Here is a 25,902-nt window from a genome sequence, read left to right on the forward strand (position 1 = left end):
CTATAATCCCAGCACTTTGGGAGGCTGAGGGGGGTGGATCACGAGGTCAAGAGATCGAGACCATCCTGGTCAACATGGTGAAACCCCGTCTCTACTAAAAAAAAAAATACAAAAATTAGCTGGGCATGGTGGTGCATGCCTGTAGTCCCAGCTACTCAGGAGGCTGAGGCAGGAGAATTGCTTGAACCCAGGAGGCGGAGGTTGCGGAACCGAGATCATGTCATTGCACTCCAGCCTGGGTAACAAGAGCAAAACTCCGTCTCAAAAAAAAAAAAAAAAAAAAAAAAAGAAAGATAAAGTGTACTAAATGAATATGAATAATTTAAACTTTTAAACAAGGGAACAGAGCATCTCTTCAGTCGGGAGTGACTATCTCAGGTCTTCCTCACTACAAAAAGCTTAGGAAACTCCCTGATCAAGGCAGTTTTTACACCAGAAGTATAAAATAGCTTTTCAAAGGGAGTAGAACAACTTCAAAGTAAGTTAACTAACTATGAAAAATTTTCTATTTTGAAAGTTTCCATTTTTGTTTATCAGTGTTCAGAGAAATATCTGACAAATGCATTTGGTTTGAATTCCAGAACTCAGTTTTAATTGAGGAATGTGGAAGGATTTAAATGGTTTTCTGTGAAGCTAAGCACATTAATCATCTTTCCCACAAATTTTTAATGTCTTTTCCCTCTAAAATCAGGAACAATCTAATTTATTGTTCTTCTACATGTGCCATATGCATTTCAAAGATATACCTGCAGTTATTTTGTAAACATAAGTATTTTTGTTAAACTATAAATAGTAAATATAATTGTGTTGTAATTTGGCAACACAATTGTTTGTATTAGTTTAGTTAACATAGAATATGCAGTAGGGATAAATTCACAATGTCAAAGAATCCCCCATTTATACAATCCGACCTGTGAGCTATTGTTAAAAAGAAGGATTTTGTTTAAAAAAACCATCTATTTGAAGATATCTAGATTCCTACTCAAGGATTAGATTGCTATTAGCTCTAGATTTGTAATTATCTGTAAATGGATCTGAAGCTCTAGGTAACTTATGGATAACCAGAGCATGACATTTATTATAGATTCTACCGGAAACATCATAGGTGGAGTGAACTATTGGTGGACTGAAATAAAGATTAGCCTAGAAATTCAATACACTGACTTTGAATATTTTACTTTCTACTCTTGATAAGGGACAAACTGGACATAGTAAGCTTAATGTTAAATAACATTAATCATACAGCTGAGCAATAACTTGGAAGTATTTTTAATTCAAATGTTATAGATTGGGAAAACAGCCAACAAGACATGTCTATTTTTAAAATAAGCTTAATTATTAAAAACATATTACCTACCACATGAATGACTATATGGATCTTCAGACTTTCTGAGAAGACTAAAAGGAAAAGCCCATTGAATAACTCTGAGTAAGAGAAAAATACAGCCAAAGGCTAGAATAGAACAAGTCCTCTATTATAAGAAGAACTAGAGTATAGGTCTCAAATTTAAGGGGCAGTCTATCTTCATCACCTTTGAAAACAATAAGATCCGAAAGGAGAATCCTCTCACAATCTTTGAGTTAAATAAAGGTATCATGAACTTATTCTTTCTCTCTAACTGACACAATAAAAAATTTGCCAACTATTGGGAGTCAGTTAACACAGGTCTTAATATAATAATAACGCAGACTTACTATATGCTTAGCACTGCAGTAAGCATATTACATTCTTAATGCTTTTAATCTTCACAACTACCCTCGGAGGTAGGAAATATCACCATTTTGTAGATAAGGAAATTTAGAAAGGTCAAGTGACTTTTCCAAGGTTACACAGAAAATAAGAGGTAGAACCTTGAAGAGAAATCAGAGTATTGTTCCTATGCAGTGCTAAAACTCTTTTAATTTTCAGTCTGTCAACCCACTGGGGCAAACATATGTCCTAAGTTTTCAACTTTGCTAATGCTAAGATGTCTCCATATTTCAGGATGTTGCTTCTGTATTCTAATACATTTTTACCAAAAATGTTAGAATACAACAGGAAATAGCTTATGGATAGATTACATGCTAATAAATCAAATTAATTTAGAAACAAATCATTAAGGATAATTCTTTCTGAAGTTTTTTTTCCCAAACTTCATTAAAAAAAGAGTATATTTGACAATTTCATTTTAATTATCAAATCAGTTTAAGCAATAAGTATTAAAAGCAAAAGAAAACCTCTGCAGGTTAGCAACTGGTAAAAGAAAAGGCAGTATATATGGAGAAAACATTTTGAAAATATTTTTTATGATGTTAAAATCCATTAGTTTCCATATTTTAATAGAAAGGGATCTATAAATATAGGATACTCTGTTATCATAGACAAACAAGGTGAAAGTAGATATAGTTAATATTCTGACTGTTAATTTCATTAAGAACACTGGTAGAAAAGACCTTTGCTGAGTATAATCAACAATAATAAAAAATGAGCTATTAAAAATTATAAATCTAGACAGCTGCAATGAGCATAAAGCTACAGGTCTTTGGAGAAAGTACCAGAAGATAGTATATGGGTAAAGGAGGGCTAAAGATATACTTCAGTTGGCCCTCTGTATCTGTGGGTTCTGCATCCATGAATTACACCAATCACGAATCAAAAATATTAATTAAAAAAAGCTGTGTCTGTACTGAACACGTACAGACTTTTTCCTTGTCATTATTCCCTAAACATTACAGTATAACAACTATTTACTTGGCATTTACATTGTGTGAGGTATAAATAACACAGAATGACTTGAAGTATATAGGAAGTTGTATATAGGTTATATACAAATACTACATCATCTTATATCAGTAACTTGAGCATTCCTGGATTCTGGTATTTGCAGGAGATCTTAATAATTTAGATCTCCTAAATTATTATTATTCTTAAATAATTTAGGAATTTAGATCTGTGGGGATCTAAATTCCCCACAGATACAGAGGGATACCTGTATTCTCCACATTCCAAAGTTATTTTGAAAAAAGATGCAGAATATCCCTTACTATGACTTTGTCCTCAAGGCCATCATTACTGCCACTGGATAACTGGATTTACAACGCTGCAATTTACTTCTCAGAAAGAACTCGGCCAACAAGGAATTCACTATTTCTATATTATTGAAGCAATATTAAAATGTTTACAATTCTTTTTTTTCAGGACAAGAGATCTAATGTAGGAAACCTAATACACCCTTGCATTATGATCTGTCAGGTTTTCATATGAACAGTTCCCCAACATTCTCTGAACTGCCAAATAAATTTAATCTAAGCTCTATTTTTTCTTATGCTAAAGTGTGAATGATTCTGGAATATCTTACTGGGAAAACATTTCCTAATACGGCTTTTAAAAGTCATAATGTCAAAATTGCAGTTATAAGAAGAAAAAGAAGGGTGAATGCACTGGCTCATGCCTGTAGCTCCCGTATTTGGAAGGCTGAGGTGGCAATACTGCTTGAGGCCAGGAGTTCAAGACCATCCTAGGCAACACACAAAAAAATTAAAAAATTAGCCAGGTGTGATGGTGCACCTGTAATCCTGGCTACTCAGAAAGGTGAGGTAGGAAGAGTACTTCACGGCTGCAGTGAGCTATGACTGTGCCACTGCACTCCTGCCTGGGTAACAGAGTGAGACCATGTCTCAGTTAAAAAAAAAAAAAGAGGAAAACGATAATATTACCTTTAACAGCACATTAGAGAAATGTGTATTTACTGAAAGGAAAAAAAAAAACTAAAAGGAAAGTATTCAAAAAATGACTACAGAGACATGAAAAGCTAAGGATATTTAGTTTCAAAAGCACAAATAAGAGAGAAAAACATTAAGCAAAACAAACAGAAATGAGAATAGCTTCCAGCATAAATATTTTATAACACCAAGATTGCTGTAAACTCAAGCAGAAGAACTAGTACTAGACTGCTTAGGATATGCTAAAGAAGTTAACAGAATAAGCAGAATCTTTCCTACATTAATATAGGATGATCTCAAGTTCCTTACCTAAGAAAAACTCTGCTTGCTTTATTCTGTTTTCAAAATATATAAAAAAAATTCTATTTACCGGTGGAAAGGTATTTGTTTTAAAAAATAGGATACAGAATAAAAATATTAGGCACAATAGGCAAACAGAAGAGAGAATTGGCTTTAGCATCAAATCACCAGAAATACCACTTCTCAAAAATTTTATTTAATAGGGTGGATTTTTATTGCCCTATTATGTACCAAAATTATGTTTTCTAATAACCTGTTTGTGACATACCAACAGGAAGACTTTTGATTTTTCATGTTTTAATTACTCTGTGCATGACAAAGGTGCTGTCTTTATTGAGTTCACACCATTGTACATCAGATAGCATGAATATTCTAGCAGTTACCGTGAAGTTCCAGAACCAAGGCCCCAGGGTTCCTGTGAGAAGCTGGCATATTATAATTATGATCTGGGACTCTGTAACATCGAATCTATGCAATAAGGAAACAAACATTTCAAAATAACTTTACTCAGAACTTTTGCTAAAGAGCCCTACTAACACAGGTAACAAAAATAGATTTAAAAAGTAGCATTATTCTTACAAAGACACCTAAAGATGGAATGATACAATTTATACAGTACTATACTATCCTATACATACATACATACATATATATATACATAGTTCTTATCGAACTCAAAATAGAAGAAAAGTTAAAAAAATTAAGACTGTAATATCCAAAAAAATGACTTTTAAGTAGGCAGCTGGAAACAGTACTACCACAACACAGAATCAACTCTAATTACCTAGGAGTGGTGAATACTACTTGCCAAATAATTATACTATGACATAAATCCCTTTAGCACCAGAACCGATCCAGACTTCCCTGTAGATAGGAATTCTTTTTAGAAGTCCCAATGTACATTTTGAAAAACCACTAATTCATCTCATGCTCCTTCACTGTCCCAAGCCTCGTCACATCTCTACCCTGCTATCTCAAAAAACAAACAAACAAACAAACGAACAAACAACAACAAAAACTAGCACATATGTGGAAAGGGTAAGTGGGAAAGAATCTAATCAAGAATAACTTCTCTTTGGATATGGTTAGAGCAAAAATCAAATTGGCCATCTCCTTATCCTATTTCCTGATCATCTATAGTCCAGAACTTTTCCTGTTTCCTCTTTCTCTTCCCTAATTCCATGCCAGCATTATAATACTCTACTACCTTGGATTAGTTTACTAGTGATAAAAATAAGTAGAACATCCAGTTCAATCACTTAAAAAGTTTGGAAACACAGATAATAACACAAAAAAAGTAGCAGTACAGACTAAACTATAAATAAAAACTACTTAAATAAAAATTAAGAACTGGGGAATGCTAATGAGATAGTAAGATGCCCATGATTTTACCTGGTGATCTGAGAGGCCAAACTGCAATCTAGGTTTTACATTAATACAAATGGTTGATTTAGGACATCATCTATGACAATTGATAAAAAAAAATAAATGAACAGAGCTGAGGTCCAAATGAACAAATCACTGCTGGAAAAAAAGCTACACAGGGAAATTGGAAACTGGAAGAAAATCTCTGGTATTTAATAACTCATGTGATAAGTATTAGGCATTTAAAGATAAACAGATTCTATACAGGTATGAGAAAGTTTCCTAATTCTTAATCGATAGAAAGTGGATTATACATTAACAAACAACAGTGTTTTTATTATCAAGAGGTCTTCAAATAATTATTCTTTAGAAATTAACAGGATAAAAAGATGAACCAAATTTGTCAGACTACCTAGTGGAATATATAGCCTATTAACTTTTCTCATTTAACTATAGAAAAGAAAGAGGGGGAAGCTACTTACTTACATAGAAATAAACATTTGGTGACAGGGATTTTAGCTAATGTGAAACTTTAGAATCATGAGCTGAAAAATGTAATAAAAGTGAAGATCAATACTCTGCCGACTATAATTATGAATAAGAACACTTGTAATAATATCTGTGTAGAGTTAGAGGCTCATAAACTTTATTAACAGAAAGAACCTTATAGGTCATCTAATCTAAAGCTTATTTTACAAATTAGGAAATGAGGTCCATGAAAGTTACGAGCCTTGCCCAAGCTGATATATAAAAAAGATAATTTAGAGATTAACATTTGAGCCAACAAATATTGGCTCAAGTTCAATTTATTATTTCTTTTTTTCTCTTGGAAAACATAATTGAAGAGTATTTTGTTCCTGAAATGATAAATTTAAGTGAGTTCCAACTTTACAGCATAGATTTTTTTAGGACTGATGTTTTGTGTAAGTACAGTTTTATTAAAGACTGATTAGGATTTCTGAGCATTTAATTTAGTGAAATGATTCTATATATACAGCTATAAGTTATATACTTAAAAATACCTAATATAGGCTGGGCACGGTGGCTCATGCCTATAATCCCAGCATGTTGGGAGGCTGAGGCGGGGAATCATGAGGTCAGGAGATGGAGACCATCCTGGCTAATACAGTCTAACCCCATCTCTACTAAAAATACAAAGAATTAGCGGGGCATGGTGGCACATGCCTGTAGTCCCACCTACTCAGGAGGCTGAGGCAGGAGAATTGCTTGAACCGAGGAAGTAGGGGTTGCAGTGAGCTGAGATCACACCACTGCACTCCAGCCTAGGTGACGGAGCGAGACTCCATCTCAAAACAAACAAACAAACAAAAAAACTAATATAGAGGGTTTAGGCCTTTAAATGTAAACTCTCCCATTCAGTATAATTCTTAAGCATCTTAAAGAGTATTTTGCAAATGTTGATAAATGAGCTTTGATTCATATTTACCTTCTACAACCCAATCCCATGAAATTCTAGCCTCTAATCTCATTTTCGTTCCCAGTCTTTCATATTCAGGCTAGTAAAAATCCTAATGGACTGAGCCTGGAAGGGTCCCAGACAAGAGTACTCATCTCTGTCAGATCTCTACTTGCTCAGTCCAGGGGCGTTGTGAGAACAGGAGGCTGTCTAGATGTGACAGGCACTAACATTCTCTCTGCAAGGTAGCTTTTAGCTGTGATCAGAGCAAACTGCTGGAAGATGTAGCTCATAATTTCAGGAAAGATGTATCCAAAGCACATTTGCTTTATCAAAATGCTAGACTTCAATGAGAATTATTTAGTTATAGATGAATTAAAATTCCGTGACTATTTTTGTTCAAGATACTATAAGCAAACTTAACAGCAATTAAAAACTGTAATATTAAAGAGACTAAGGAACAGAAATTTCTTATCTGGCAAACATTCTATTTTATGTTATTAAAAGTAAAACAACTTAAGTTATACATAAAAAAGAAATTCTCATGATTCTTTTCACTTATGTATGTAAACATCAAAATAAAACAATTCAAATAAAAATGTTTAAAAATAAGATTCCTAAGGTACTTAAAGCTGCATTCACTTTTCTCTAGAAAAGAGTTAGAAAATGTGATTTTTAAAAATTTCTTTACTCAAACTACATTTCAGAGCTGATCAAATTTTGACTTTCTTCTCCATGCATACAAATTTCAATATTTAATACTTAATACTTCAATATTTAATCTATTGTACATCTGTATATTCTATATGCTCATGAAAAAAATATGTAAAATCTAAAATGGTATTTTTAAGTCTTTAGGGATATCTATAGTCTATAGATTCTATGTATCTATATGTATATCTCTATTTATTTTATATGCCTCCATTACATTGTTTTGATAAATGGCTCCCTAATGTAGAGCACTTACACTACATTTCTTTTTGTTCTTTTCATTTTTTTTTTTGAGACAGGTTTTTGCTCTGTTGCCCAGGCTGGATAGAGTGCAGAAGTGCAATCTCCGTTCACTGCAACCTCTGCTTCAAGGGCACAAGTGATCCTCCCACATGCATGCACCACCATGCTTGGCTAACTTTCAAAAAATTTTTGTAGAGACCAGGTCTATATTGCTCAGGGTGGTCTTGAACTCCTGGGCTCAAGTGATCCTCTTTCCTCAGGCTCCCAGAGTGCTGGAATTAAAGGCATGAGCCACCATGCCTGGCCACAGCACATCTCTGTGAACACTATAGCCTGCTTTTAGTTAAAAAATCAAATTTGGTGTTCCTTCAACGCAATTGTACAATTTCTGAAAATTGAATACAATTTCCCAAATTAAAACCAATCTTTTCTAATACTAATATTTAAGTTCATATGTTACATTCAAACTGATCTTAATATATTTAGTGTTTTTTCCCCATCAGCCATTATAAGCAAGCACTCTAGTGTCAATGGCAGAGTTTTCTTCTACTTAATCTCTCTACCTTTTACCCTAGATCTCCTTTGATCCTGTATCTTTGGCTGTTGTTTTATAAATCATTCCCTTCCTTTTTATTCAGTATCTTCAGTCTCTTCTCTAGCATATTTCTTCTGAATGCTCAAAATTTTCTCATAAAAATACAAAACTCTCCTTCCTTTGAGCCCATATTCTCTCTTCTAATCAATGCTTCTCTCCTTCACATCACAGTCACACATTTTATAAGTAATCTTATATAGTGTGTTATAAATAGTAGACTACTTACTTGTTCCATTCACTTCTTATCCCCTACAGTCTGGCTTCTACCCCACCATTACACAGAAATTACTATGAATAGCTCATACTGCCAAATTCAATGTAACTTTTCTGTCCTCATTTTGAGTCTTGGCAGCATTTAGCAACATTCTTTTGTGAAATGCATCCTTCTGGTTTTACATTCCAGTATGCCTCCTACTACTCTGGCTGTTGAATAAATTTCATGGGCTTCTTTCTAAGCTTGCTCTCTAAGTTTTTTCCTGTTCTCATTTTATTTGGATGTCTAAAATCCCTCACATATGTTTCTGGGTAGACTGCTCCTTTTACATACGTTCCTCTTCCTGTAGTGCCTTTTTCTACCTTTATCCAGCCACCTAAGGAAGGGGACTGGAAGTCATTCCACTCTCTGCCCCCTCATTTATTCCCCACATCCAAATATATACTGTGTCCTGTAGTTTCTACCTCTAAAGTCACTCTCCAGACTAAAGACGCTGCAACAGCACTGCCATTGTGTTAGTGCATGCTTCATCATTCACATTAATTATGCTGATGCTTCTTCTAGCGGGTCTCCCTGCTCTGTCACAGCCTACTACAATTTACCCTCTGCCTCACTGCCAGACTGTTCTTTCTAAAAGGCACTTCTGTCATTTCCCTGCTTTAGGTCCTACAAAAGTTCCCTGCAGATTCAGGATAAAAGCCCACATTTCTTGGTAGAGCACAGAAGGACCTTGATTTTCTGGATCTTCTCCAGCTTTATCTCCTGCAGGCATCTTATCATCCAACCATATGGAGTTGTTTACAGTTCTCTAAATACATATTTCATCACAGGATAACATCATAAGGGAAATTCAAAGACTGGAAGATAGAAAGCTGTAATATCAAATCACTCCTAAAAACACTATTTACTCTTCTTTTACTTGCATGGCTAATTTTCTTTGGTTGGTGCTGTATTACTTGAAAAGGAAAGAGAATACATTAAGGCTGACTGATAAATAAGCTTTCAAAATAGGCCTTGAAAGTGAACTGTGAAATAACCAACGAAACATAAACCATGTTAAATCCAGATATTATAAATCCACCATTTTTGAAAATAGTAGAAACACTAAAAATTAAGACTGGATTAGGGCACTGCTCTCAGAAACTGTTTTGGTTTTTTTTTTTCCTGGAAATGCATTATATGTCACAATAAAAATGGAATTAAGGTAAATAATGGTAGAGAAAAGAAGTGAATTTTTCTATGGAAAAGACAAAGAAGAGGGGCTACTGCTTTTTGTATTGCTTTTAAAATACTGGCTGGGAGGTTCTGATATCTCCTTTTAAAAAAGTGTAACAGAGGGACATATGCAGAGACTATTAGGAAATAGCTACAATATGAAATTTAAAATTTTTTAAATTAAACTAACAATGATTTGATCGATTCTAATATTCAAATGCTAATAAAGCAACATTCTCCACATGTGAAAGAGAAAACAAAAGTACCATTAAGTATTACTTACATTCCAAATCGCAATGTTCCAGAAACATATGTTTGCCAGTGTGCACAATAGAACATAAATGTCCCAGCAAAACAACAAAAAAACATCCAATCAGGGTTTGTCCCCAGCTGCACTGCAATACAAGTTCCAAGAACCACAAAAACTGCAGAAGAAAGATCACAATGAAAACCAAATAAAATGAGTAACAAACATTAACTGAGGTGGAAATGATTTTAGATGAGACAAAAAGATATGCTGTGAATGCACAAGCTTCTCTCAGTTATCTATTGCAACAGGAAAGTAGGATATAATCTGTTACATAATCTCTTACCCATAATTTCAATCTTTTTTTTTTTAACCAAATCACTCAGTGGAAGCAAAGTTCTTGAAGGCAACTAAAATACTTTAGTATTTCTTCAAATATTTTTCTAACTTAGAGACATTAGTACTAATGAGCAGCAAACCATTACAAGGCAGAGAGCCAAAAAGAAAGAAAAACAAAGGGGCTATATAATCACCAGGGGGACCTACTTACTTGCTTCAGATTGATAACTATTTTTTTTTTTTAACAGATATTGTTATGGGTGACATACATAGAAAAAGACTTCCTGGAGCCAAGTATGGTGGCTCATAGCTGTAATCTCAGCACTTTGGAAGGCTGAGGCGGGTGAACCGCCTGAGGTCAGGAGCTCGAGACAAGCCTGGCCAACGTATTGAAACCCCATCTCTACTAAAAACATAAAAAATTAGCTTGGCATGGTAGCAGGTGCCTGTAATCCCAGCTCTTAGGGAGGCTGAGGCAGGAGAATCACTTGAAGCTGGGAGGCGGAGGTTGCAGTGAGTTGAGATCGCGCCATTGCACTCCAGCCTGGGCAACAAGAGCAAAACTCCATCTCAAAAAAAAAAAAAAAAAAAAAGACTTCCTATAAAAGTCTAGAACTCAAACTACAACGCAAAAATGACTGCCATTTAAAATAAATAACAGGATACCTGCCATCCTGCAGTCAGCTGGTTGTTGCCTTTCAAGACAGCCAACTACTATTTATTCAACAGAAGTTTTGAGTATTTCTTAATTTGATTCTTAAGAAATTATATGAGCTTAGTTGCTTCTCCTCCTCTACTAAATATGCTGCTGTTAGGATACGCTGAAGCAATGATTTTGACATGCACCTATACCTGCAAATCTGAATTCCCTATAAGGGGTTTTAGTTTGTTTCTTTTTAAGTTTTTTTTTTTTTTTTTTTTTTAGACGGAGTTTCGCTCGTTACCCAGGCTGGAGTGCAATGGCGCGATCTCGGCTCACCGCAACCTCTGCCTCCTGGGTTCAGACAATTCTCCTGCCTCAGCCTCCTGAGTAGCTGGGATTACAGACACGCGCCACCATGCCTAGCTAATTTTTTGTATTAGTAGAGACGGGGTTTCACCATGTTGACCAGGATGGTCTCGATCTCTTGACTTCGTGATCCACCCGCCTCGGCCTCCCAAAGTGCTGGGATTACAGGCTTGAGCCACCGCGCCCGGCCCTTAAGTATTTTAAGTGCCATGCCAAATAACAAGAAAATAATTGAGGAACTAAAAAAAACAAAAATAAGTGGGGAGGGATGAGTTCCTGTCAGGAAGACTAGTCGAAAAACTGTCATTTAGTGTCTAAATATCTTTTTCCCCTCTAAAAACAGAATAAACTGTTATTTTAAAAGCTTGCAAAACAGTGCAAATAAAGATATATTGCTTATAATCCAAATAGAGTAACTCAGTTAGTTGCTAGCACTTCAGTATTTCTTTTAAAAATTGTATATGAGGTGTAAAACATGCAACGTATATAAATGATTACTATAGTTAAGCAAATTAACCTATCCATTATGTCCCACAGTTATCTTTTTTTCTCCTGTGGTGAAAGCACCTAAAATGTACTTTCTTAGCAAATTTCTAGTACACAATGCATTTGTAGTAGTCTTTTTTTTTTTTTTTTTGTATTTTTAGTAGAGACAAGGTTTCACCATGTTGGTCAGGGTGGTCTCAAATTCCTCACCTTGTGACTCGCCCATCTAAACCTCCCAAAGTGCTGGAATTATAGGTGTGAGCCACCTTGACCAGCCTGTAGTAGTCTTTATCTGAACTCATGACATAGTCATAATCCAAATCTATACATAGTCATAATCCAAATCTATAACATAATTCTGAATGTCTATATAACATTCATTTAAATATACAAGACTACAAATAACCTAACTAGTCTCCCACCACTGTACTCTCATTTATAGTTCATAAGAGTATTGATGATAACAATTATGCCCCAAGCTTTGAAAAACAAAAGACGCCAAAACAGTATTTGGGGCTAAAAATAACAAGCAGAAACTAACTTCTAAATTCCCTAACACTACTAATAATGAACAAATATTAACTACGTTCATAGTCTTTTAAGAAATACTAAAATTTAATACAAAATTACCTATTCTGATAACTAAACATATATTCTAACATTGCTTATCACATTGCTTTAATCATTGTTAATAATCAGTAACATTAAAAAAAGCAACAATACCTGTTGATAGTGAATCACAGCCATGATCAAAAAGTTCTCCCAGAGGAGAACTACTATTGGTTCTTCTTGCCTGTTTCCCATCAATGGCATCCAAAGACTGGTAAATGAAAAGGCCACAGGCACAAGCAATATATGCCCACAGAGGTGCCTGTGAAATAAAGTAAGAAAGGCAAGAGTATTCAGACATACAGTTACCATGTTTGACTAAAATATTTTTACCTGCAGGTTCTCTAGAGAAGTACTGTTAGTTGGAAGCTATGGGAGAGAAGATCCAAGTGCTACATAATGATGAATGCACTGAAACAATTAGAATTGTAAAAGAATTAAATTTCCTGCTTTTAGAGGTGTTCAAGTAGATGCTAGATAAATACTTACCAGGGAGATTACAGAAATCCCATAAAAGACTGGACTAGGTGTCTTCCATAAGATTCTTCTCAATGTTTAGATTTGAAGGGTCAATTATTGAATTTTTTCCAAAACTGTATTCTTCAAGATGTTTACAGGTATTACATGAAAAATTCCGTGCTAACCTCAAGTGGGAAAACACTGGGTTAAACACTAAACAATGTTAAATGGATTTCTTTACTACAGGACTTCTTGCAGTCCTTACTAGTGCTAATACATCCTGTGAATACTCAAGAGGGGGACATAATGGGCTGCCATTTTCTGAATTTATTTGAGTTTGTAACATTTTTAAATGTTACCTCTCCAATGGGCCATAAAATAACTAGAAAATGATATCCAGTGCATAGTGTTCAGAATACTATTTTTCAAATCCATAGTCACATTTTCAAATAACTTCTCTTTTCCCAAACAGAAATTGAACTGCTGGTAATGAATTAATTAATTTATTTATTTATGATGGAGTCTTGCTCTGTCACCCAGGCTAGAGTGCAGTGGTGCAATCTTGGCTTACTGCAAACTCTGCCTCCTAGGTTCAAGAGATTCTCCTGCCTCAGCCTCCCTAGCAGCAGGATTATAGGCATGTGCCCCAAGACCTGGTTAATTTATTTTATAATTTTTTTTTTTAGTAGAGATGAGGTTTCACCATGTTGGCCAGGCTGGTCTTGAACTCCTGATCCTCAAGTGATCCGTCTCCCAAAGTGTTGGGATTATAGGTGTGAACCACTGCATCCGGCCTGCTATTTAATTTAAATGTTGCATATTTTAAAAGGAGCACTCCTATTTGATTTATCCTTAAGAATGTAGAAGAGTATTTTGTATCACTTTTCATTATTTTCCCCTGTCCAGGCTATAAAAAATAATTTATAATCACAAGGTATTTTAATGTATATTGGTTATTAAGTTATGCTGTGAATACTAAACACTCAGAGGTGCAAATAACATTCAGTATATTCTGTACTGCAAAGGAGTTTCTCTCTGATAAGAGATCTATTTAGTACCAGTTATTAAAAGGTAAGAATCTTTTCATAAACCTTTTTTGAGTTTCGTATTTTAAGACACTGAGATAATTCAAAGGACCTAGTAAGCACTTCTGCTAAGCCAGAGTTACTGAAAGCAATAAATGTGGTTATGTACCCATACTTTACATGCAAGCACACTGAACTGAGTAATTAATCCTGTATGACTAAGAACTCTGTCTTCTGTACTTTGGGTCAACCGCTTCTTGCTCCTAAAGGAATCCAGTAACTCTCTAGAGCTGTGTGTCTTGTACAGTAGCCATCAGTCACCTGTGACTATTTGAAATTAATGTTAAATAAAATTTAAAATTCAGTTCCTCAGTTACACTTGGTACATTTTGAATGCTCAATAGCCATATGTGGCTATGGCTACTATACTGGACCCCACAGACATAGAACATGCCCATCATCACAGAAAATTCTGCCAAATATCTCTGCCTTAGGGGACAAGAAATCTAGGGACTTCTTGGGTTCTAAGCTTAAGATTTTAATGGGGCAAAGTGTTGCTCTGGAACAAAGATAACTAGTATACACACAATCTTAGGAAACAGTAAAACAATCACAGACATAAAAAGTTTTCTTGTCTTTGGATTTTCCTTTCTTCATGTGAATCTGCACAATGATACGCTAATAGTTATATACTTCTTCTCTGTACATATTATTTCATACTTCTCAGAGGTATTTTAAGAAGAAAGCCTTCTAACTCAAGAATAAATATAATCCCAGTTGCAATAAGACCATGGGGAAGATACTGAATGAATGAAGGAACTCACGCATCAGTGAGGAACTCATTATGCCCTGATAAATGTATGGGGAAGAACTGGCATAAACAAATAATCTTACCACAATGTAGCAATTAACCAACTTGTAAAATCTTGCAGAGATGTTACATGAGTCAACTCAGGTAAAAAAAATTCCAAGAAACACATGGTTTTACTTAACTTTTGAAACAGAACTGAAGACTTTACATACATACAAACACATACACATGCTAGTGCAAGAGTAATTTTTTTTTTTTTTCTGGGAGGATACATCAAAAAAACTATTAAATGTTACCCCACTTTCAGCATTGGACAGATCATCTAAACTAAGTTTGCCCAAGCTGTGGCACGTGGCTGCACGCAGCCAAGGACAGCTTTGAATGCAGCCCAACACAAACTTGTAAATGTTTTTTTTTCCCCCTGCTCATCAGCTATCGTTAGTGTTTTATGTATGGTGTAAGACAATTCTTCTTCTTCCAATGTGGCCCAGGGAAGCCAAAAGACTGGACAGTCCTGATTTAAACAGAAAACCAACAAAGTAACATTGAACTCAGACTGCACTATAGACCAAATGGGCCTAACAGACATTTACAGAACATTTCATTCCATAGCTGCAGAATACACATTCTTCTCATCAGCACATGGAACAGTCTCCAGGATAAACCACGTGTGAGGCCACAAAACAAGTCTCAACAAATTTTTAAATATTTGTGTTGGGGTCATTTAATTTCAAGCATCTTCTGAGACTACAGTGGAATAAAACTAGAAATCAATAACGAGAGGAACTTTGCAAACTGTACAAATACATGAAAATTAACCAACAGGCTCCTGAATGACAAATGAATCTGAATTAAGAAGTCAAAAATTTTTTGAAAAAAATTAAAACAGAAACACCAAATACCAAAACCTATGCGATACAGCAAAAGTACTAAGAGGGAAGAATAAAGCAAAATAAATGACCACATCAAATAAGTAGAAAGATTTCAAATAAACAATGTAACAATCCACCTCGAAGAACCAGAAAAGCAAGAACAAATCAAACCCAAAATTAGTAGAATAAAGATCACAGCTAAATGAAATAGACTATATATACATACACACATATGTGTATGTGTGTATATATCTACATGAATGTATGTCATGTATATGTACATATACATATGACACACGTCATATATACGTTGTGTGTATATATACATACACACACACACACACATACATGAAAGGTCAACAGAATGAAAAGTTGGTTTTTTGAAAGGATAAATAAAATTGACAAACTATTAGCTAGGATTAACCACGAAAAAAGAGAGAAGACCCAAATAAATAAAATTAGAGACAAAAAAAAGAGACATTACAACTGATACCACTGAAATAGAACAGATCATAAGAGGCTACCATGAACAACTATATGCCAACAAACTGGAAAACCTAGAGAAAGTAGATACACTTTTAGACATGTATAACCTATGAAGATTGAACCAAAAAGAAATAGAAAACTCGAACAGACTAACAACAAATAACAACAATGAATAAGTATTAAAAAATTTTCCAAAACAAACAAGCCCATTCAAAAGTGGACGAAGGATATGAACAGATACTTTACAAAAGAAGATATACATGAGGCCAACAAACATATGAAAAAATGCTCATCATCACCTGTCATTAGAGAAATGCAAATCAAAACTAGATCGAGATACCATCTCACTCCAGTTAGAATGGCGATCATTAAAAAATCTAGAGACAACAGATGCTGGAGAGGATGTGGAGAAATAGGAACACTTTTACACTGTTGGTGGGAGTGTAAATTAGTTCAAACATTGTGGAAGACAGTGTGGCGATTCCTCAAGGACATAGAAATAGAAATTCCATTTGACCCAGCAATCCCATTACTGGGTATATATCCAAAGGATTATAAATCGTTCTACTATAAGGACACATGCACACGAATGTTCATTGCAGCACAGTTTACAATAGCAAAGACCTGGAACCAACCCAAATGCCCATCAATGATAGACTGGACAAGGAAAATGTGGCACATATATACGATGGAATATTATGCAGCCATCAAAAACAATGAGTTCATGTCCTTTGTAGGGACATGGATGAACCTGGAAACCATCATTCTCAGCAAACTGACACAAGAACACAAAATCAAACACCGCATGTTCTCACTCATAGGTAGGTGTTGAACAATGAGAACACATGGACACAGGCAGGGGAGTACTACACACTGGGGTCTGTTGTGGGGAAATAGGGGAGGGACAGCGGGGGGTGGGGAGTTGGGGTGAGATAGCATGGGGAGAAATGCCAGATATAGGTGAAGGGGAGGAAGGCAGCAAATCACACTGCCACGTATGCACCCATGCAACAATCTTGCATGTTCTTCACATGTACCCCAAAACCTAAAATGCAGTAAAAAAAAAAAAAAAAAAGAAAGAAAAAGAAAATGCAGGGACAATACTACCCCCTCCCAAAAAAAAAGTTTTCCAATAAAGAAACACCCAGGACTGAATGCCTTTACTGCTCAATTCTACCAAACTTTTAAAGAATTACACCAATTCTTCTGAAATTATTCCAAAATATTGAAGAGAAAATTCTTCCTAATTCATTCTACAAAACCAGCATTACCCTGATATCAAAACCGGACAAGGATGCAATAAAAGAAGAAAATACAAGCCAGTATTACTGAGGAACACAGATACAAAAATCCTCAAGAAACTACTAGCAAACCAAATTCAACAGCACATTAAAAAGATCATTCACCATGATGAAGTAGGATTTAATTCAGGGATGCAAGGATGGTCCAACATATGCAAATCAATAAATGTGACACATCACATCAACAGAATGAAGAACTAAGATCCTATGATCATCTCAATAGGCTCAGAAAAAGCATCTGATAAAATTCAACATCTCTTCAAGATAAAATCGTAAATTATAAATACAAGAAACATACCTCAACACAACAAGGACTGTATATGACATATCAACAGCTAACATCATACTGAATGGGGAAATGGTGAAAGCTTTTCCTCTAAGAAGTAGAACAAGACAAGGATGTCCACTTTCCGCACTCAACATAGTACTGGAAGTCCCAGCCAGAGTAATTAAGCAAGAGAAAGAAACAAAGGGCATTCACATTAGCAAAGAGGAAGTGAAACTGTCCCTCTTTGCAGATGATATGAACTTTTATGTGGGAAAACTTAAAGACTGCATCAAAAAACTGATAAAACTGTTAAATTCAAAGTTGCAATTGTAAATGTAAAGTTGCAAGACACAAAATGAACATACCAAAAATCAGTAGCATTTCTATACACCAATAACAAACTAGCTGGAAAAAAAATCAAGAAGGCAATCCCATTAACAACAGTTAAATAAAATAAAATAAAATAAAATACTTAGGAATAAATTTAACCAAGGAGTTGAAAGATCTCTACGATGAAAACTGCAAAGCACTAATGAAAGAAACTGAAGAGGACATACACACAAAAAAGACATCTTATGCCCATGAATTAATATTGTCAAAATGGCTATACTACCCAAAGCAATTGACAGATTCAGTGTAGTCCCTATCAAAATATCAATGACATTCTTCACAGAAATAGGAAAAAAAAAATCCTAAAATGCATATGGAATCACAAAAACTCTAGAATAGCCAAAGCAATCTTGAGCAAAAGAACAAAGCTGGAGGGATCACATTACCTGACTTCAAAATACGCTAAAAATCTATAGTGACCAAAACAGTATGGTATTGGTATAAACAGACATACAGACCCAAAGGAATGAGAACCCAGAAATAAATCTATGTATTTACAGCCAACTGATTTTTGACAAAGATTCCAAGAACATACAATGGAGAAAGGATAAATAAATGGTGCTGGGAAAATTGAACATCCATATGCAGAAAAATGAAACTAGACCCTATCTCTCACTATATTCAAAAATCAACTACAAATGGATTGAAGGCATAAATGTAAGAACTAGTAGTACAAAACCACTAGAAAAACACAGGGGAAATGCTTTAGGACATTGGTCTAGGCAAAGATTTTATGGCTAAGATCTCAAAAGCACAGGCAAGAAAAACTAAAATAGACATGGCAGGGTGCAGTGGCTCACACCTGTCATCCCAGCACTTTGGAAGGCCAAGGCAGGTAGATCACCTGAGATCAGGAGTTCAAGACCAGCCTGACCAACCCCATCTCTACTAAAAATACAAAATTATCCGGGTGTGGTGGTATATGCCTGTAATCCCAGCTACTCGGGAGGTTGAGGCAGGAGAATCACTTGAACCTGGGAGGTGGAGGTTGCAGTAAGCTGAGATCATTGTATTCCAGCCTGGGCAACAAGAGATAAACTCTGTCTCAAAAACAAAAACAAAAACAAAAACAAAACCTAAAGTAGACAAACGAGACTATAACAAACTAAAAACCCTCTCCATATCAACAGAGTGAAGAGTGAACCTCTAGAATGAGAATAAGCACTTGTAAATTATACATCTGGCAAAGAATATTATCTAGAATATATAAAGAACTCAACAGCAAAAAATATAATCATCCAATCAAAAAATGAGAAAACGATCTGAACAGATATTTCTCAAAAAAGACATACAAATGCCAAAAAATACATGAAAAAATGCTCAGCATCATTAATCATCATTAATCATCATTAATCATCAGGGAGATGCAAATCGAAACTTCGATGAGATATTTGTCTTACTCCAGTTACAAAGGTTACTATAAAAAGAGAAAATTAACAGATGCTGGTAAGGATTCAGAGAAAGGGGAGCTCTTTCTTATACACTGATGGTGAGAATGTAAATTAATAGACACTATGGAGAATAACATGGAGATTTCTCAAGACACTAAGAATTACCACATGATCCAGCAATCTTACTACTGAGTATTGATCCAAAGGAAAGGTAATCAGTATATCAAAGAGACATCTGCACCCCCCATGTTTATAACGGCACTAATAATAATAACCAAGATATGGAATCAAACATCTATTAACAAAGGAATGAATAAAGAATGTAGTATACATACATAATGGAATACTATTCAGCCATAAAGAAAAATGAAATCCTGTTATTCCCAGCAAAATGGATGAGCCTGGAAGACATCATGTTAAGTGAAATAAATCAGGCACATCTGCAGGAGCTTAAAAAAAAAATGCTCATAGAAGTAGAGAGAAGAATTGTGATTACAAGAGGCTAGGACGGGTAAAGAGGAGGAGAGGATAGGGACAGGTTGTTTAACAGATGCAAAGTTACAGCGAAGTAGGAGGAATAAGTTCCAGTGTTCTACAGCAATGTAGGCTGAATACAGCTAACAATAATTTATTGCATATTTTCAAAAAGCTAGCAGAGAGGATCTGGAATGTTAGCACAAAGAAATAAATGTTTGAGGTGACAGATATAATTACCCTTATTTGATCATTATACATTGTATATGTGTTATAAAATATCACACTGTATCCCGTGTGTGTGTGTGTGTGTGTGTGTGTGTGTGTGTGTGATTATTATGTGTCAACTAAAAGGAAAAAGAAACCACTCCTAAGATTTTGGCAGGCATATATATGGGCAGGTACACATATGAATTTTATTACTCTTTAAAACATACAAAAAGTTTTAAAAATATGATGAACACCCTTGACAAACTTAGCTTAGAAAACATAATTGAAGCTCCATGAACAGCTCTCTCCAATCCATCATCCAATCTCCCCCTGAAAGTACCCACTAACCTGAATTTAGTCTTTGTTAGTCCCATGTTTACTTTTAGATTTGATTGCACATATATATATATATATATATACACACACACACAATCCTAAGTAAAGGCTTATTTTGTGTATTTTAAACAATTTCTAAATGGTGTACTGTGTGTTCTGCATGTTGCTTTTTCTTTTCAATAAAATTCAGGATGTGATTTGTCACAGAAAAGTACTGTTATTACATTTGAGAAGAGGGGTTGGGGTGAGGGGTAGGAAGGCAAGGCAGATAAAAAAGGGAAAATTTTACCTTTTGTTTTATGCTACTCTTTGAATTTTTCTAACTATGTATTTTTTTTCCCCTTCACTTTTCAATGTCAATATAAGTTAACTGGGCAGTAAAATTATGGGCAATGTGCCACTTCAACTTTCTTTTCACTTTTTATGCTAAAAAAAAAATCTAACAAGTTGTTTTTTAGTGAGTTGAATCAAAAGCATTAAAACTAGCAATATAAAAACAAAAACAAATGAGCATTTAAACAACTCATAATTTTTCAAAAAGTTATATTGAAATTTGACAGAACTCTTTTTGGTAACGGCCTAGCTCATTTCTGGCTTTCATGGGTAAAATACAGGTTAACATCAACTTCTTTTATCTGTCTTACATGTCTTAACATAGCTAGATCGTTTTCTTCCAGACCTTCCCAATCTTAAAGAGACTGACTAAGACCTGAAAGGGAAACGTTTGTCATCTATTGTCTCTAAGGGCAACTACTGTAAAACTTCAAAAGAACTTTGGTCTCCACAATCTATCTTAATTTGAACATTCTATCAAGCCCAGGTCTTTAAGATAAACTCAAACAGAAAATGTTTAAATTCAACTACAGCCTGGAAGTCCTCCCACTTTGAGTTGTCCTGCCTTTCTGGACCAAACCAATGTACTTCATAAAGGTATTTGATTAATGTCTCATGCCCCTCTCAAATACATAAAACCAAGTTGGCTGGGTACAGTGGTGCATGCCTGTAATTCCAGGACTTTGGGAGGCTGAGGTGGGCGGATCACCAGGTCAAGAGATTGAGACCATCCTGGCCAACATGGTGAAACCCATCTCTACTAAAAATACAAAAATTAGCTGGGCATGGTGGCGCACTCCTGTAGTCCTGTACCAGGAAGCGGAGGCTGCAGTAAGTCAAGATTGCACCACTGCACTCCAGCCTGGCAACAGAGCAAGACTCCGTCTCAAAAATAAAAAAAATTAAAAAACTAAGCTGTGCCCCGACTACCTTGGCCATGTGTTCTCAGGTCACTCATAACGCATATTTGGCTCAGAATAATATGGCTCTTCATATATTTTACAGAGTTTGACTTTTTATGTGGACAGTGGCAAGGTGAACACAAGCATATTAACATATATCAAGTTGCAAGACAAATTCCAAATTAATTTATGATAATAAAATTAAAGCTACTAGCTAATGAAGTTTTAAATACTTATGAACAAACAGATCAAGGGGAAATTTTGGCTCTCCATATAAAAAGAAAGAAGTCTACATTTCTACCCTAAGAATGTGAAAAATAAAGACTAACATATTTTCGTATCTACTAAAAAGATTGCTTTTTCTAAGAAAAGAAACAAACTGAGCTTAAACTATTATAATAATTACTTTCCTTTCTACCAAAAGATTGGTATCTGAAACTCTAACCCATTCAAAAAAAATTAGTAACATAAAAAATATATGGTAAGTTCACAATACTATACATGTAGACATGAAACTTAATCATCATCCACTGGCATAAAACCCAAAAGAATTAGAGATATAATGAAAGAGAATTTCCCTGGGTGATAAAATTTATGGAATTCTCTTAACATGATGATAAAGAAAAATACAAAAGAAATAAGGACTTAGATGAATTTGTAACTTGATATATCATGTATTATTAGAGGAAATCACAAATGGGAAGGGTGCTGTGTAAGAAGAGATTATTATACACCTAATCTTTTTGGCCAATGAAACAATAACCATCTACTGTTTTGAACATTATATGCTAGGTACCCTGAATGTATGATCCTCATACCACAAAATAAGATTTAAAGAAGGTGACTTAGAGAATTTACATATCTTACTGAAGATCACAGAGATAATAACAGCTTGTCATAGAAGACAACCAAGACCTATTTAAATGCATTCTGCTTTGAGCCTAACAAGGATAGCTACCTTGTAGCTAAAAATGTACCTAGGCATCTCTATCATAGGCCACTACCTTCCCTTGCAGAGCAACAATCAGCAGCTCATACTCTGCCTTGATTCCTCCTAGCAGCAATTCTGAACCATCACAACTAGTGAAAAGAATAGCTTCCATTCTGGAAGTCTCCCTAAAGGTTTAACTCATTTGTGAGAGATGGGAAAGATCAAAGTTTATATCTTAGACTACATTACAAGGAGTTACGATCTCTCTCTCTATGGCCATCATCTGCTATTAGCATAAACATATACCTATGTATATACATTCTCTAAATCAGCTACCTTGATTTGCTCTGGCATGTCTGAACAAAACTGGGCAAGCTCCAAAACCTAGTGCATGCTATTCTTTATTTGGAAACCTTCCTGACCTTCTGACTAGCTTCTTTTCTTCCTCATCTTCTTTCTCCTTATCTATTCAGGAAATTTCCAATTTTTTAGCCAATCAGGTCAAGCATAGAATGTGAGGTCCTGTTCTGGCCAACAGAAACTGGACACAGCAGTAATTGTGTCAGGTTATGAAAGTTATAAATTCCCCTGTCTCCCTCGTTCAGGTGTGCTCTTGTGGTAAGACTGCCGGTGAACTGCACCCTTCCTGCAGGAAGTAAACTAATCTTGCTGAGTTATCCATTGTCTTGGTGTGGATTTTTCCCAATGATATAAACCCGTTTCCAACATAATTCTTGGGTTATTCCTATAATTTCAAATCACTTAAGAACAGAGGCCCAGAAAAAGTATTATAGGGGAATACATTACCTGGTATATTCTCACTCCTTGATTCCCATCCTAGAACTAGTACTGGAGGTCCTCCACTGGAATCAACCCACCTTCCTGTTGTTCTACTGTATCTCTAACAATTTGTGCGATTTGGACCAAACTCCACTGGGAGTGGCAATCAAATTCTCAGATAAGCCCCAAATGAAACAATTTAAAGGATATGTGATAAAGAATCCAAGGACACATTTAAGTAAAGTACTGCTTTTTGTTTTTTAAGTATCCTAACTGAGCAATAGGAAGAGAGTTAAAAAGATAATGGGAGCCAGGCATGGTGGCTCACGCCTGTAATCCCCGTAATTTGGGAGGCCAAGGCAGGCGGATCACCTGAGGTCAGGAGTTCAAGAACAGCCTGGCCAACATGGTGAAACCCTCTACTACAAATTAAAAAATTAGCCGGGTGTGGTGGTGAGCGCCTGTAATCCCAGAGGCAGGAGAATCGCTTGAACCCAGGAGGCAGAGGTTGCAGTGAGCTGAGTCAGCGCCACTGTACTCCAGTCTGGGCAACAGAGTGAGATCCTGCCTCAAAAAAAAAAAAAAAAAAAAAAAAAAAAGAGAGAATTAAGGGTGACGAGAAATGAACACCTAGAGAAAGACAGAAATCACATACATATTCTATGGGTAACTGTGACCTTCAATAGCCATTCACTTTAAGCACTACCTATGGAAACAGACAAATTGATGAAAAAAGAAAAATACAGGGTTGAATGGTGGTAATATTATCTCAAAGGACAAATAATCCGAGATTATTTAAAAAAAAAAAATTACTTCAAGCTTAAAACAAGGAATGTTGTAGCCATTACCATCTCATTTAGCTCAGTCACTGTGACATGTTTGGTTGAGAATTATCTTCTATTTTCTTGAATTACCAGAAACTGATCAGTCTAACTAATACAGGCAAAACAAATGCTTACGATTCTCTCATTTACATAACTAGCTTAGTTCATGTTTTGGTAAGGAAATTTTTAAACCAAAGAAATATCAATTTATCCATTCCGATAGAGTTCTAGTTTTGGTTTCAATTAATGGGTACAGAGGGTAATAGAATGTAACAGTAGAAGAGAAGCTTGGATCTGAGAAGGCCTATGTGAGAGAATCTTTGTAAGTAATAGCAGGTATCCTTTCTTAATGGTAGGCAGAGCAGGATATGGAATAGAAAATACATTATATTGACTTTTTCTTACACTTCCTTTGCCACAATTGTTAGAATAATAAGTCGTATACCTGAAGTCTATTAGGCATACATGCTTACAGAAGAGAGAAGGGAAATTGAACAATTCTTACTAGAATGGAAAAAAAAGTTTTGATAAGGTTAGTTTACAGTCTTGCCATACTAAATACCAAGACTTCTCGCTGATTTTTTTTTTTACTAAGACCTTACCATTTAAAAAAACACAAAACCTTTTTATAAAAAAACTCAGATTTAGTTTTAAAAGGAACATTTTAAACTCTGTTAACATTAATTTACCTACTAGGATCAGAGTTTACCCTTGGCTTCTGGTTTCTAATAAGCAACAATGTGTAGGTTGTACTTACAAGCTTTACCACAGTGTGTGTTATTTTAATATAGTTGACAGATAGCGGTCAGATTATTTTATCTTTAGTTAAAATGACCCCAAGATCCCAATTACAATGTTTTTGGTATACAGCAAATGTTGAAATCTGTTAAGAAACTCTTACCTGCTCTGTAGCTGTAGGGCAGTAGAAGACTAATAAAATAGTTGTACAGATGTTTATTGACAGTCCAATGATGGTGATGAGATTTGGGGCAATCCAGGAGGGAACTCTTCTAACTAGCCATTCCCAATAACCCTGCATTAAGGGCTCAAGCAGGGACCGTCCAGCACTTTGATATCTGTGTTCTTCTAGCCGCTTTAGCTGGTGTCTTGACAATGGTGGTGTTGGTAACTGAAACAATTTATTTAATACACATCCTGTAGTACTCATATGCCCGAAGCCCACTGGGGACTCCGGGTGAGAATCTCCACACCTTTTCCTTGTTGATCGATGCCCACTCATGGATCTTGTGTTTTTTCTTTTTTAATATATATTTAAAGACAGTAATTTACCTTCTTTTGTAGACTTTTGTAGCTGGTGCTTACCTAAAAAAAAAAAAGGATACACTTGTCAGCCACTATTTATATCTTATGCCAACATCACCAAATTAGGAAACAAAAAATCAAATTGTCAATAAAGTAGTAAGTATCAAACAGGACCAGAAAACTAGGAACCTGATTTTGGTTCCGGTTCTCACTGAAAGTGTATAACCTCAACTTTAAGCAAAAAATAGTAAGAGACTTTAATAATAGTATGCTTCCTATTATCTGATAGTTTGTCTGACTTTGAAGCTCATATTCTTTTTCTCTCTCACACTGCTTTCAGTTGTATAATGCAACAAATGTTAGAAATCACCTCATCATTACACATACACGAAAA

At 35.2% G+C, this 25,902-nt stretch overlaps 1 protein-coding gene across 6 annotated transcripts in view; it reads right to left on the reverse strand.

Annotated features, from left to right (window-relative positions):
- CEPT1 (choline/ethanolamine phosphotransferase 1) overlaps nt 1-25,902 on the reverse strand; it is a 46,981-nt gene that overhangs the window by 13,672 nt on the left and 7,407 nt on the right. For 5 of the 6 annotated variants that reach the window (XM_012468127.3, XM_012468130.3, XM_012468129.2 and 2 more), the window contains exons 2-4: nt 25,147-25,568; nt 12,567-12,714; nt 10,046-10,187 (exon numbers count right to left, since the gene is read on the reverse strand). In XM_012468127.3, coding sequence (XP_012323550.1) covers nt 10,046-10,187; nt 12,567-12,714; nt 25,147-25,485 — 629 coding nt within the window. In that variant the 5' untranslated portion in view covers nt 25,486-25,568. Of the gene's footprint in view, nt 1-4,385; nt 4,471-10,045; nt 10,188-12,566; nt 12,715-25,146; nt 25,569-25,902 lie in introns of all 6 variants that reach the window. The other variant, XM_012468132.3, reaches the window with a different exon arrangement.

The sequence above is a fragment of the Aotus nancymaae genome, unplaced genomic scaffold (genome assembly GCF_030222135.1).
Source record: "Aotus nancymaae isolate 86718 unplaced genomic scaffold, 86718_ANA_hifiasm-v0.15.2.pri h1tg000007l, whole genome shotgun sequence".
Taxonomy (NCBI): Eukaryota; Metazoa; Chordata; class Mammalia; order Primates; family Aotidae; genus Aotus; species Aotus nancymaae.